Source organism: Petaurus breviceps, unplaced genomic scaffold (assembly GCF_028583685.1).
Source record: "Petaurus breviceps papuanus isolate PSGF00001 unplaced genomic scaffold, PetGlider_PUasm1.0 90444, whole genome shotgun sequence".
In the NCBI taxonomy this organism is placed as follows: Eukaryota; Metazoa; Chordata; class Mammalia; order Diprotodontia; family Petauridae; genus Petaurus; species Petaurus breviceps.
In genome coordinates, this window is record NW_027187256.1 from 1,135,687 (window position 1) to 1,147,578 (window position 11,892).

General features: G+C 44.1%; 1 protein-coding gene across 1 annotated transcript; it reads left to right on the forward strand.

The window, feature by feature from the left end:
• The first annotated feature begins 806 nt into the window (after positions 1-806).
• Positions 807-2,891, forward strand: UBQLN3 (ubiquilin 3). The gene has a single exon (XM_069108826.1). It carries the CDS (start codon positions 840-842, stop codon positions 2,889-2,891), a length of 2,052 nt encoding a protein of 683 aa, XP_068964927.1. The 5' UTR covers positions 807-839.
• Positions 2,892-11,892: the final 9,001 nt, after the last annotated feature.

Sequence of the window (11,892 nt, forward strand, 5' to 3'; positions counted from 1 at the left end):
TGCAGTTTGGATTCAGTCAAAGTGGCCTCAAGGGCACAGGTTCCCCACCCCCGAACTAGGTTAAAGGTGAAGTGTGAGCAGGGTGTGAGATGATCTCTTCTCTAGTTCTGGCTGTGATTCTTGCTGTCTATCCTTTTCCCTGGTTCCTTGAACATCTAGGAGCTTCATAGAGCTGTGAGGGGCATGTGTGTGGGGAGAAGAAGCTATTTTAGGGTCTGTTGTGGGGGAGAACATCCCTGGAGACAGAAGGGTTGAGGGGAATTCTAGATCTACAATACTTTCCCAAGAAGTCAGGCAGCTGTGATGTCAGCACTGAGGTCACAGGCAACAGGCTAGAGTAGGAGGGTGGGTTCCAGGCCAGAAGGTGTCTGTCCTAGGCTGGGAGAGGATGAGGGACGCACTGAGGCTTGCCTGAAAGGAGGGACCGGGCCGCGGCTGACTGGTACGTGCACACAGGCTGAGGGCTCTGTTTCTTTGTGAGCAGGGCTCTAGGCCTTTCTCATCCTCACTCTTTTTCCCACCTTGGGCTAATCCCATCCTGTACCCCTCTAACTGTCCCACAACCACTTAGTCCCCTTTTTGACTCTCCAAAGTCCCCTTCTCCCTTGTGGCCCCTCCATGGCCCTGTAAAGAACCAAACCTAGGCCCGAAGGAATGCTATTAGAGAGTAAGGGAGACCTCCCAAAGGGAAGGTGTTCTGTCATTTAGTTGTGTGTGCTGAACCCCTTTCCTTCTCAGGGCAATTCCTTAGCAATTTCCCCCTCCCCTGGACCAGAACCTAAGGCCTCATCCCCCCCACCCTCAGCTGCGTCCCCACCGACCCAGCCCCTCTGCCCACCATGGCCAAGAGCGGAGAGGTCCCATCCCAGGCCAGCTCTGCCCCCGCCTCGGACCCTCACATCATCAAGGTGACGGTGAAGACGCCCAAGGACAAGGAGGAGTTTGCAGTACAAGACATTTGCACCATCCAGCAGCTGAAGAAAGAGATCTCTCAGCGTTTCAAGGCCCACCCTGACCAGCTGGTCCTTATCTTTGCTGGAAAGATCCTCAAGGACCCAGACTCCCTGGTTCAGTGTGGCATTAGTGATGGGCTCACCGTCCACCTAGTCATCAAGATGCAGAAGCGGGGTAGGGCACCAGAGTGCCTGGACCCTGGCCAGCTAGCCCCACCCCCTCCACCCCCCCCATCTCCCCCACCAATACCAGTCCCCCCTGGTGGGGCACACCCCTTCAGCCTGGGTGTCCTCACGGGGCTCAACGGATTGGGTCTCACGTCTGGCAGCTTTCCTGACCTGCAGACCCAGCTCTTGTGGCAGCACATATCTATGCCCGAGATGGTGGCCCAGATTATTGATGACCCCTTCATCCAGGGCCTCCTCTCCAATACGGGCCTGGTCTGTCAGCTGGTCCTTGACAATCCCTACATGCAGCAATTGATCCAGCATAACCCAGAGATTGGTCACATCCTCAACAATCCAGAGATCATGCGCCAGACCCTAGAATTCCTCTGTAACCCAGCCATGATGCAGGAAATGATGCGGAGCCAGGACAGGGCCCTCAGTAACCTGGAGAGCATCCCTGGTGGTTACAACGCCTTACGGACCATGTACACTGATGTCATGGACCCTATGCTAAATGCAGTGCAGGAACAGCTTGGTGGGAACCCCTTTGCAGCTGCTGCTGCCACCTCTAGCACCACCAGTACAGGATGTAGTCAGCCCTCTCGGACTGAGAACTGTGACCCCCTCCCCAATCCCTGGGCCAGCCAGTATGGGATCACAGCTGGAGGATGGGAGCAGCAGCATGGGGGCCAGGATTCTAGGCATGTCCTACTCAGATCAAACTCCCAAGAAGGGTCTCCTGGCTTCCCAAGCATAGGGCTAGCACGCTACCTACAGCAGGTCCCTGATCCCCCACAGGGTCTGGGTGCTTATTTGCAGAGGCCACCATCCCCTCTGGGTCTCGGTCAAGAGCCTGGTCCAACAACTCTATTAGGGGGCCATGTGCCCCCCACATTACCCCCAGCCCAGCAGTCTGGGACCAGACAGTCCTTACCCAAAGAGCCTCTTGCAGTCAAAGCCAAGACCACCTGCCCTGCATTTCTGAGACCCCCTACAACTAGCACCTCCAATAGGGACAAGGAAGAAGATGGAAGTGTAGGCCTCAAAGGCCATAGCACCAACATGTCCAATCTGGGGTCTGGTCTGACAGCTACCAGTGGGGATGGCTTTATGACCTCATCGCCAGTCCCACTTGCTGAAGCCCCCCAGGCACCAGAGTTTGCACGGCTGGCCAGGCCAATCTATATGAGCCGCCCACAACCAGTCACCCTGGACACCTCCCCTCAGGGTGCCCTACGATTTCAGGAGGAGATGCGAAGGCAGCTGCCACTGCTCGTACACCTCCAAGCAGCTATGGCCAACCCTCGTGCCTTACAAGCCCTGTTGCAAATTGAGAATGGCTTACAAACCCTGGCCACCGAGGCTCCCCGTCTCCTTCTCTGGTTCACACCTTCCCTGGGGGTCCTGGGGATCCCATCAGTCATTGCTGGGGCTGAGATGGGCACCTTCCCCCTAAGCAATCCAACATCAGTGGCAAACCCAGAGCAGCCTCTAGAGACAGCTACCCGAACTGTGTCCCCTGGTCGAGGCCTGGCTGAGGTAGAACCTCAGTCCACCCCCTTCCTCCAGATGTTGCATGTCCTGACCAACACCAGCCCCCAGCTGCAGTCATCATCACTGCAGCAACCTGAGGCCCAGTTCCAGCCCCAGCTGGAACAGCTGCAAGTCATGGGTTTCCTCAACCCAGAGGCCAACCTCCAGGCCCTCATTGCCACAGAGGGTGATGTGGACAGGGCTGTGGAGAAGCTGAGGGAGTCACAGACATCCTAACAGGAATGATCCCCCTTACCCTTGCCCTTGCCCCAGACCTGCCCCACTCCCTGCTGCACCCCCTTTGGAATGCAGCCACACTATGAACTAAATTTACTGAGATGCCCTTTACGTGGAGAAAAAACTGTTGTTCCAGATGACTGAAGAAGAGAGAGGGAGAGAAAGAGAGGGTGGGTCAGTGTACAACCATATGATCCCCAGATCTTGTGGGTCTGCTGTGCTCAGTGCCCCCTTTGCCTTGTGCCTGCCTCGAGGATGCAATTATATCCAACTTCCAGTGTCAATGTGTCTGTGTGCATATTTGGTGGGATTGGGGAGGTGGGCAGAGGAGACTGGGTGTAGGTGAGTCTTCAGAAAAGAGTATGGAAGGAATTTAAGAAGGAATTGGAGAGAGGAGGGAGGAGACTGGGTAAAACTTAAAAGGGAATATGGGAATCATATGGCAGGAGTGAATTTAAGAGAAACAGGAACATAGTGGTACCAGGGAATGCTATGAAATTGTGATCAGAAAAAAGGGCTTCAAATCCTGATTCTTCCAGTTATTAGGTAACCTAAAGCAAGTCAATCCCCATTTCTGGGCTTCAGATTCTATACCTGAAAAGTAAGACATGATAGATGTCCAAGTTCCTACATCCCTCTAAATCCTTAGGGAGGAAAAGCTAAGAAGGAGGAATTGGGGAGGGGCAGGGAGAGAAATTGATGGAAGGAAGGAGGTTAACACCTAGGCAAGAGATACCTGTCCTGTGTACCTTAAGTTTTTTTCTTCTTCAGACTAACACCTCTACTTCCTTCAGTCAATTAGGAAGGCTAATTTCCCTCCACGTTTTCTTAATATGCTGTTTTGTCAGTAAATAGGGACGGGGATGAGATTTGTGATTAATTGGTATAGTGAGCTCCTGGATCTGGACAGTCCCTGTTTTAATTAGAGCTGAGATCATCTATGTTGCTTTTAGTCTTAGAGATGTCTATAGTGGCCGACTATGACTTGTCTGGGGTCATAGACAGTGTGAGTCAGAGACAGGACTTAGGCCCAGGATTTCCTGGCTCCAAAACCAGCTTTATAACCCCTCTACAATGCACACTGTCAATGACCTTCTTAAAAGGTAATGTACTCCAGGTGAGTTCTGACTAGAGCAAAGTAGGCTAAGACTAATATCTCCTGTGTTCTGGGCTAGGGATGAGGAGTGGGAAGGGAACAAGCAAACAAGCAAGTATTAAGCACCTAATGTAATGTGCCAAGCCTTTTGATTAATGTTTTGTAACTCTCATTTGATGCTTATTCAAATTCTGGGAACAATATTTCCACTTCTGAATACCCAAATTAAAATCCTGTGGCTGACACTTACTATTGGTCTTGTTTCTATCAAAATAACCCAAGATTAAATTAGCATTTCTGGTTAACACATCACACAACTGACCATTGTTTTGCTGACCATGAAGTCTCCAGGCCACTTCTGGGCAAATACCTAGTTTTTCACATCTAGTCTTGTCTCTGCCATTCCATACTTTTGCAGTTAATTATTTGAATCTAAGTGGAGGGTTTTCACACATATCCTTATTTCATTTCAAAAAGAATCTTTATTCTTTTCTTACTAGATCATGTCCTTGTTTCTAGCATTTTCAGGTCTTTTGTGATCCTAGTTCTGTCATCAACATGTTAGCTATTTCTCCCTATTATGTGCAATTTTGACAAGTGAAAGATCTGGTGCTTTTGCTGAGGCCACTGATAAAAATGTTGAACATCCCAATGCCAATGTGTGTGGTGATCTTCACAGTACTAACATACTTAACAAATGTTATTGACTGACCTTTCCTTTCCAAGATGATATCAACCCCAAGTTATTATCAACTATTCTTTGGGTCAGAGGGTGGAGCCAAGATGACAGAGTAAAAGTAGCAACGTACTTGAGTTCTCCCAGAAACCCTTCCAAATAACTGTAAAAATTACTCTCAACAAATTCTGGAGCTGTAGAACCCACAAAATGACAGAGTGAAACAATCGCCAGCCCAAGATAGCATGGAAGGTCAACAAGAATGTCTATTGCACCTGGCTAGGAGGAGAGTGGAGTCCAGCATGGGACATGCAGGCACAGATGGGGCTAGAGCAGGCCTCAGGGGACTGAATCACTGGCCGTTGTGGGAGTACCAAAGACAGCATAGAAGGTCAGTGGGAAAGCTCTGTCAGACCTGAGTGAGAGAGGAACATGGTCTGACCCAAGCCCCAGGGTGGTGGAGGTGGTGGAGGCAGCAGAGGCAGCAGCAGTGGCTGCTTCCATAGCTCTAGGCCAACAGAAAGTGTGGAGATTGAGCAGCGATCAGACGGGGATTGTAGGGTTCTATTTGCTGGCACTGATTCAGCATTATTTTACTTTGCCTGTGCTTGGATCTGGGTTGCATTCCTGAGGGGGAGGGCGGGGGAGGGTGGTCCTAAGGCAAGGAGGAATGCTTGTGTGGCAGAGCTTGTTGCTGCAGTTGAGAGAGAATTGTCCTCATCGTTCCAAGGCAGAAAAGAGTGCTTGTGGTCACTTACAGACCAGAGCACATGTCAGGAAAGGAGCAAACATCTCTCCTTTGATCTTATCAACTTGGAAGAACTGAAAATTTACAGGTCCCTAAATGTATCTCTGTAATGGGAATGTAAATTTAAAGATCTTCCCTGCCCCTAGGCTGAAGTGCACCTGGAGCCTGGGGTGGGAGGCTTGTTGTTCAGTAGATACTTCTTGATTGGCCAGTGAGTCAATAAGGTTGTTACATTCTCTGAGCCAGGAGAAGGCTATATAAGCCCTGATGTGTAGCTTTGTTTTGGGGCTCACTTTGAGAAGTGTTCTGATTTGATCTGGATTCTGGGAAGCCATTGTCCAGAGCCCCCCGGCTTTGAAAAACCCAGATGTTGATTGGGTATGGATGTAATGGCTGGACAGTTTGGAAAGCTGTCTACTTGATTTGTTTCTGTCTTGATAATTCTGCCTGTATACTTTGAAGTTCGGGGTGCTGACCTCTTTCCCCTGAACTAGGTAAACGATACATGTTTGACTGATTAAAGTAAGCTTGTTAACCCATTTTGAGTTGCTTTCCTTTATCAAAGCAGATCCAAGAACCTGTGGTGGCAGCAAATCCTGAGGACACTTGGGGTACTTGCTGCTACAAAATGGCGTCACGAACAGGATCTGCAGAGTAAAAGGAAAGTATGGGGACTGGGATAATTGTTTGTTTCCCAGTTGTGGTAGCTGTGACTCTGTGGAGCCATGGAGCAGGAGAGAAGAATGGCCTGCATGCAGACTTTGCTGAGCTGAGAGCAGGAATGGTGAGCTGCCTGCATCGGGACCTGGGCAGAAGCCAGGAGCGGCTGCCACCTGGGGGAGGAGAACGAACCCAGGATTTCGGAATTCAGCCACAGGAAAAGATAAGAACTGAGCAGCAAAGTAGGGGCACTGAGTGTGTTTCCTGGATGCATCCCACAGTTTGGGACCCACGGGGACGATGGACTTGTTGACTATGATGGGTGGGATGAAGTGCCTTGGACCCCCAAGGAACCCCACCTTGTTGGTTTTGTTGCTTAGCCCCCTCTCTCTGCTTGGAGGCAGGGGCTGGAGCTGTGTGAGGGGAAGGACACCCCCCCCCTCAACTTTATTTGAACTCTTGTTTTGAATTGAGGTGATAATGCAATGTACTTTGTGTTTGTTTAAGGCCCAGTGGCCACTTTGGTAACTTTAGTTCTGTACCTTAAAAATGTGACCAAAGAGATGTTTAGTGCTAATTCAAAAGTAAATTGTCTATGCTATGGGCATGAAAGATCTTGGGGCCGAATGTAATGAGAATGTAAATTTAAAGATCTTCCCTGCCCCTAGGCTGAAGTGCACCTGGAGCCTGGGGTGGGAGGCTTGTTGTTCAGTAGATACTTCTTGATTGGCCAGTGAGTCAATAAGGTTGTTACATTCTCTGAGCCAGGAGAAGGCTATATAAGCCCTGATGTGTAGCTTTGTTTTGGGGCTCACTTTGAGAAGTGTTCTGTTATTTGATCTGGATTCTGGGAAGCCGTTGTCCAGAGCCCCCTGGCTTTGAAAAACCCAGATGTTGAAACCCAGATGTTGATTGGGTATGGATGTAATGGCTGGACAATTTGGAAAGCTGTCTACTTGATCTGTTTCTGTCTTGATAATTCTGCCTGTATACTTTGAAGTTCAGGGTGCTGACCTCTTTCCCCTGAACTAGGTAAACGATATATGTTTGACTGATTAAAGTAAGCTTGTTAACCCATTTTGAGTTGCTTTCCTTTATCAAAGCAGATCCAAGAACCTGTGGTGGCAGCAAACCCTGAGGATGCTTGGGGTGCTTGCTGCTACAATCTCTAAAAACTGCACCAAATCCCTGAAGCTTGGGACAGTGAACTCTCTACTTTGGAAACAGTCCTACCTTGACAAAGTGCTCAAAAGTCAAGTAACTGTCTGGGAACATGAACAAACAGAGGAAAAAAGTCAGACTATAGAATCTTACTTTGGTGACAAAGAAGATCAAAACATACAACCGGAAGACAACAAAGTCAAAGATCCTACATCAAAAGCCTCCATTAAAAATATGAATTGGTTTCAGATGATGGAAGGGCTCAAAAATGATTTTGAAAATCAAGTTAGAGAAATAGAGGAAAAATTAAGAGAAATGAGAGATGCAAGAAAATCATGAAAAACAAGTTAACAGTTTGCTAAAGGAGACCTAAAAAATGCTGAAGAAAATAACACCTTAAAAAATGGACTAAGCCAAATGGCAAAAGAGGTCCAAAAAATCAATGAGGAGAAGAATGTCTTAAAAAGGATAATGTAAAGGAGGTTCAAAGGCTCACTGTAGAAAATAATCAGAATTAGAATGAACCAAATGGAAGCTAATGATTTCATGAGAAATGAAGCAATTATAAACAGAACCAAAAGAATGAAAAAAAACAGAAGACCAATGGATCCAGGAGAGATAATTTAAAAATTATTGTGCTACCTGAAAGTCATGATTTAAAAAAGAGCTTACAAATTATCTTTCAAGAAATTATCAAGGAAAACTGCCCTCATATTCTAGAACCAGAAGGTAAAATAGAAATCGAAAGAATCCACCTATCGTCTCTTGAAAGAGATCCCAAAAGGAAAACTCCTAGGAATACTGTAGCCAAATTCCAGAGTCCCCAGATCAAGGAGAAAATATTGCAAGTAGCCAGAAAGAAAAAATTTGAGCAATGTGGAAATGCAATCAGGATTACACAAGGTCTAGCAGCTTCTACCATAACGGATCGAAGGGCTTAGTATCCTAATATTCCAGAGATTAAAGGAGTTAGGATTAAGACCAAGAATCACGTACACAGAAAAACTGAGTATAATCCTTCAGGAGAAAAAAGTAATGTATATTAAATGAAATAGAGGATTTTCAAGCATTGTTGTTGAAAAGACCAGAGCTGAATAGAAAATTTGACTTTCAAACACAAGAATCAAGGGAAACATGGAAAGGTAAACAGGAAAGAGAAATCATAAGAGATTTATTAAAGTTGAGCTGTTTGCATTCCGACATGGATATTTGTAATTTATGAGACCTTTCTCAATATTAGGGTAGTTGGAGGAAAGATAAAAAGATATCTGATGATAGATAGATAAATAGATAGATAGATACATAGATAGATAGATAGATACATAGATAGATAGATAGCACAGGGTGAGTTGAATATAAAGAGATGATATCTAAAAAAGAAAATTAAGAGGTAAGAGAAGGAGAAAAGGGGAGATAGAATGAGGCAAATTATCTCACATAAAAGAGGCAAGGAAAAGCTTTTACAATGGAGAGGAAGAGTGAAGAGGTGAAAGGGAATGAGTGAAACTTATTCTCATCAGATTTAGTTTAAGGAGAGAATAACATACACACCTAATTGGGTATCTTACTCTAAGGAAAGTAGGGGGGAGGTTATAAGAAGGGGGTGATAGAAGGGAGAGCAAATTGGGGGAGAGGGTAGTTAGGAGCAAACACTTTTGAAAAGAGACAGGGTCAAAGTAAAGACTGGAAAAAATGGGGGGGATAGAGGGAAATATACTTAATCTTTCACAACGGGACTATCACGGAAGTGTTTTACATAATTACACATGTATAACCTATATTGAATTGCTTGCATTCTCAATGAGGGTGGGTGAGGAGGGAAGAAAGGAGAGAATTTGGAACTCGAAGTTTTAAAAACAGGGGTGGCTAGGTGGTGCAGTGAATAAACAGAGCACTGGCTCTGGAGTCAGGAGGACCTGAGTTTAAATCCCGCCTCATACACTTAACACTTACTAGCCCTATGACCTTGGGCAAGTCAGTTAACCCCAATTGCCTTGCCCTCCTCCCTCCATAAAAGCAAAAAAAAAAGTTTTGAAAACAAATGTTAAAAATTCTTATAACATGAAACTGGGAATTAAGATGTACAGGTAATGGGACATATAAATCTATTTTGCTCTACAAGAAAGTGAGGGGGAGGTGGATAGGAGGGGAGATGATAGGGGGGAGGGCAGATTGGGAGCAGGGGTAATCAGAATATCTGTCATCTTGGGGTTGGGGGGAGGGGAGATATAGGGAGAAAATTTGGAACTCAAAATCTTGTGTTAATGAATGCTGAAGACTAAAATAAATAAATTAATAAAAAATTAGAAATAGAGCTTCATTTTGGCAAATTGTAAATAAAGTAAACAAATTAAACCCATCTTTCATTCCCACTAGGTGGGTGGTGAGAGGAGGCTAGTTAAATCTCAGAAATAGGGTAGAGCTAAAAAGCTGTCAATAGAAGGAAAGAACAATTAGAAAATTTATCAAATATGACTTCATTTACACTTTTGTAAAAGCAAATCAATTGCCCTCTCTAAGATATTATGTCAATATTAAAGGTATTTGTGAAAAAACTAAAAAACACAATTATTCTTTGGGTCTAGTAACTTATCTGTTTTCAAATTAAATAATGCTACTCTCACAAAGCCCATATCTCTCCATCTTGTCCACATAGATATAAGACTTTTGTCAAATATTTTCCTGAAATCTAGATATACTATATCTCCCACATCCCCTGAACTACCAAAAAGGAAAGAAAATAAGGTTACTTTGGCAGGACACATTCTTAAGGAAGTCATGTGAGCTCTTTTTTGTTTGTTCGCTTAAATTATTTAGTATTTTATTTTTCCCAAATTACATGTAAAAACAATTTTTAACTTTTTTTTAAATTTTGAGTTCCACACTCTCTCCCTCACCCACCACACCCCATTGAGAAGACAAGCAATTTAACATAGGTTAGACATATGTAGTCATGCTGAAAAAGAAAATATAGGCCAAAAAAACAAACAAGAAAAATAGAAGTAAAAAAAGTATCCTTCAATCTGTATTCAAACTCCATCGGTTCTTTCTCTGGAGATTGATGGCATTTTTTATCATAAATCCTTCAGAGCTGCTGAAAATAATTAAATTATTCATAGTCAATCATCTTAAAATATTGCTTTTACTGTGTACAGTGTTATCCAGATTCTGCTCACTTCACTCAGAATCAGTTCATGTAAATCCAGGTTTTTCTGAAATCTGCCTTCTCATTATTTATTATAGCACAATAGTATTCCATTACATTCATATAACATGACTTGTTCAGCCATTCCCCTCAGTTTCCAATTCTTTTCCACCAGAGAAGAGCTGTTACAGATACTCTTTATGTCTACCCTTTCATTATTTCACTTCATTTTCTTATTTTTGATCTCTCTTTAATTATGGGTTCCCTCTATATTGCCTAAAAATATTTTCAGATTTTTCCATTCTAAAACAACTTTAACTTGACTTTCCATGCCTTTAAAACAGTCCCTGTCCTCAAGAAACATGCATTCCAATGAAGGAGAAAACAAATAAACAACTTGGTACATGCAGATATTTACAGAGTAGATGAAAGGTAATTTTAGAGAAGGTCAAGCTAATGCCAATTCCATAAAAAGTAAAACTTCCTTAAGGAAGCCAGGGAAACTAAAAGTTAGAGGTGAGGAGGAATAGTAAGTCCTCACTGCTCTTGACCTCTCTGTGGCTTTTAAGACTATGGACACCTCTTTCCTCTGGCTTACTCTTTCCTCCCTCAGCTTTCATGACACTTCACTCTCTTGTTTTTCTTCCCACCTATCTTCTGTTGCTTCTTAGACTCTTTTGCTGGATCATTATACATATCCTGCCCAAACACTATGTGTTTCCTAATAACTGTCCTAAATCATCCTCTCTTCTACTTTTTATGCCTTTTTTAAACATCTCATTTTCTACAAATTAGGTTATAATCTCTATTCGGGTCACTCCCCTATCAATATATCTAGCTCTAATCATTTTCCTAAGCTCCAGACCTATATCAGCAAATACTTGCTGAAAACCATCTAATCCTGTAGGTATCTCAATCACAACACATCCACAATGGAACGCACTATGTTCCCTTCTATGTCTTTTCTTTTTAATGTTGACAACATCAACATCTCTCTAGTTACCAAAGTTTACAACTTTCTATTCATCCTCTAATTTCTAGACTACCTTTATCCTGGAATAATACTTGCCGATCTTGCCCAGCCTACTCAAGAATATGCCATCTGCCCCTTTCCCTCAGTCCCCCCAGTTTCCTACCCCCTCCTCCACTTTGCTATCTCTTGTTCCAGAAATAATAACTAAATTAGTACCATTACTTTTTGAAAGAGCATGCCCATTGACCCAGTTGACTGCTCTATGATTCAGCTCATAATCATTAAGATTCTTTTGTGCAAAACTTCCTTCTCAGGCCACTACTTCCCGCAGTTTGTAGTCCCTCTATTTAAATGTAAGCTCCTTGAGAACAGGACCTATTGTATTTGTATTGATAGCCTCAGTGCCTAGTACAGCACTGGGTATATAATAGGTGCTTGAATGATTTTTCATTTATGCATTTATTCATCAATCAATAAATGTTTATTTATGAAGCATCTACTATGTGTCAGACACTATGCTAAAGGTTGAGGATAGAAAAAGA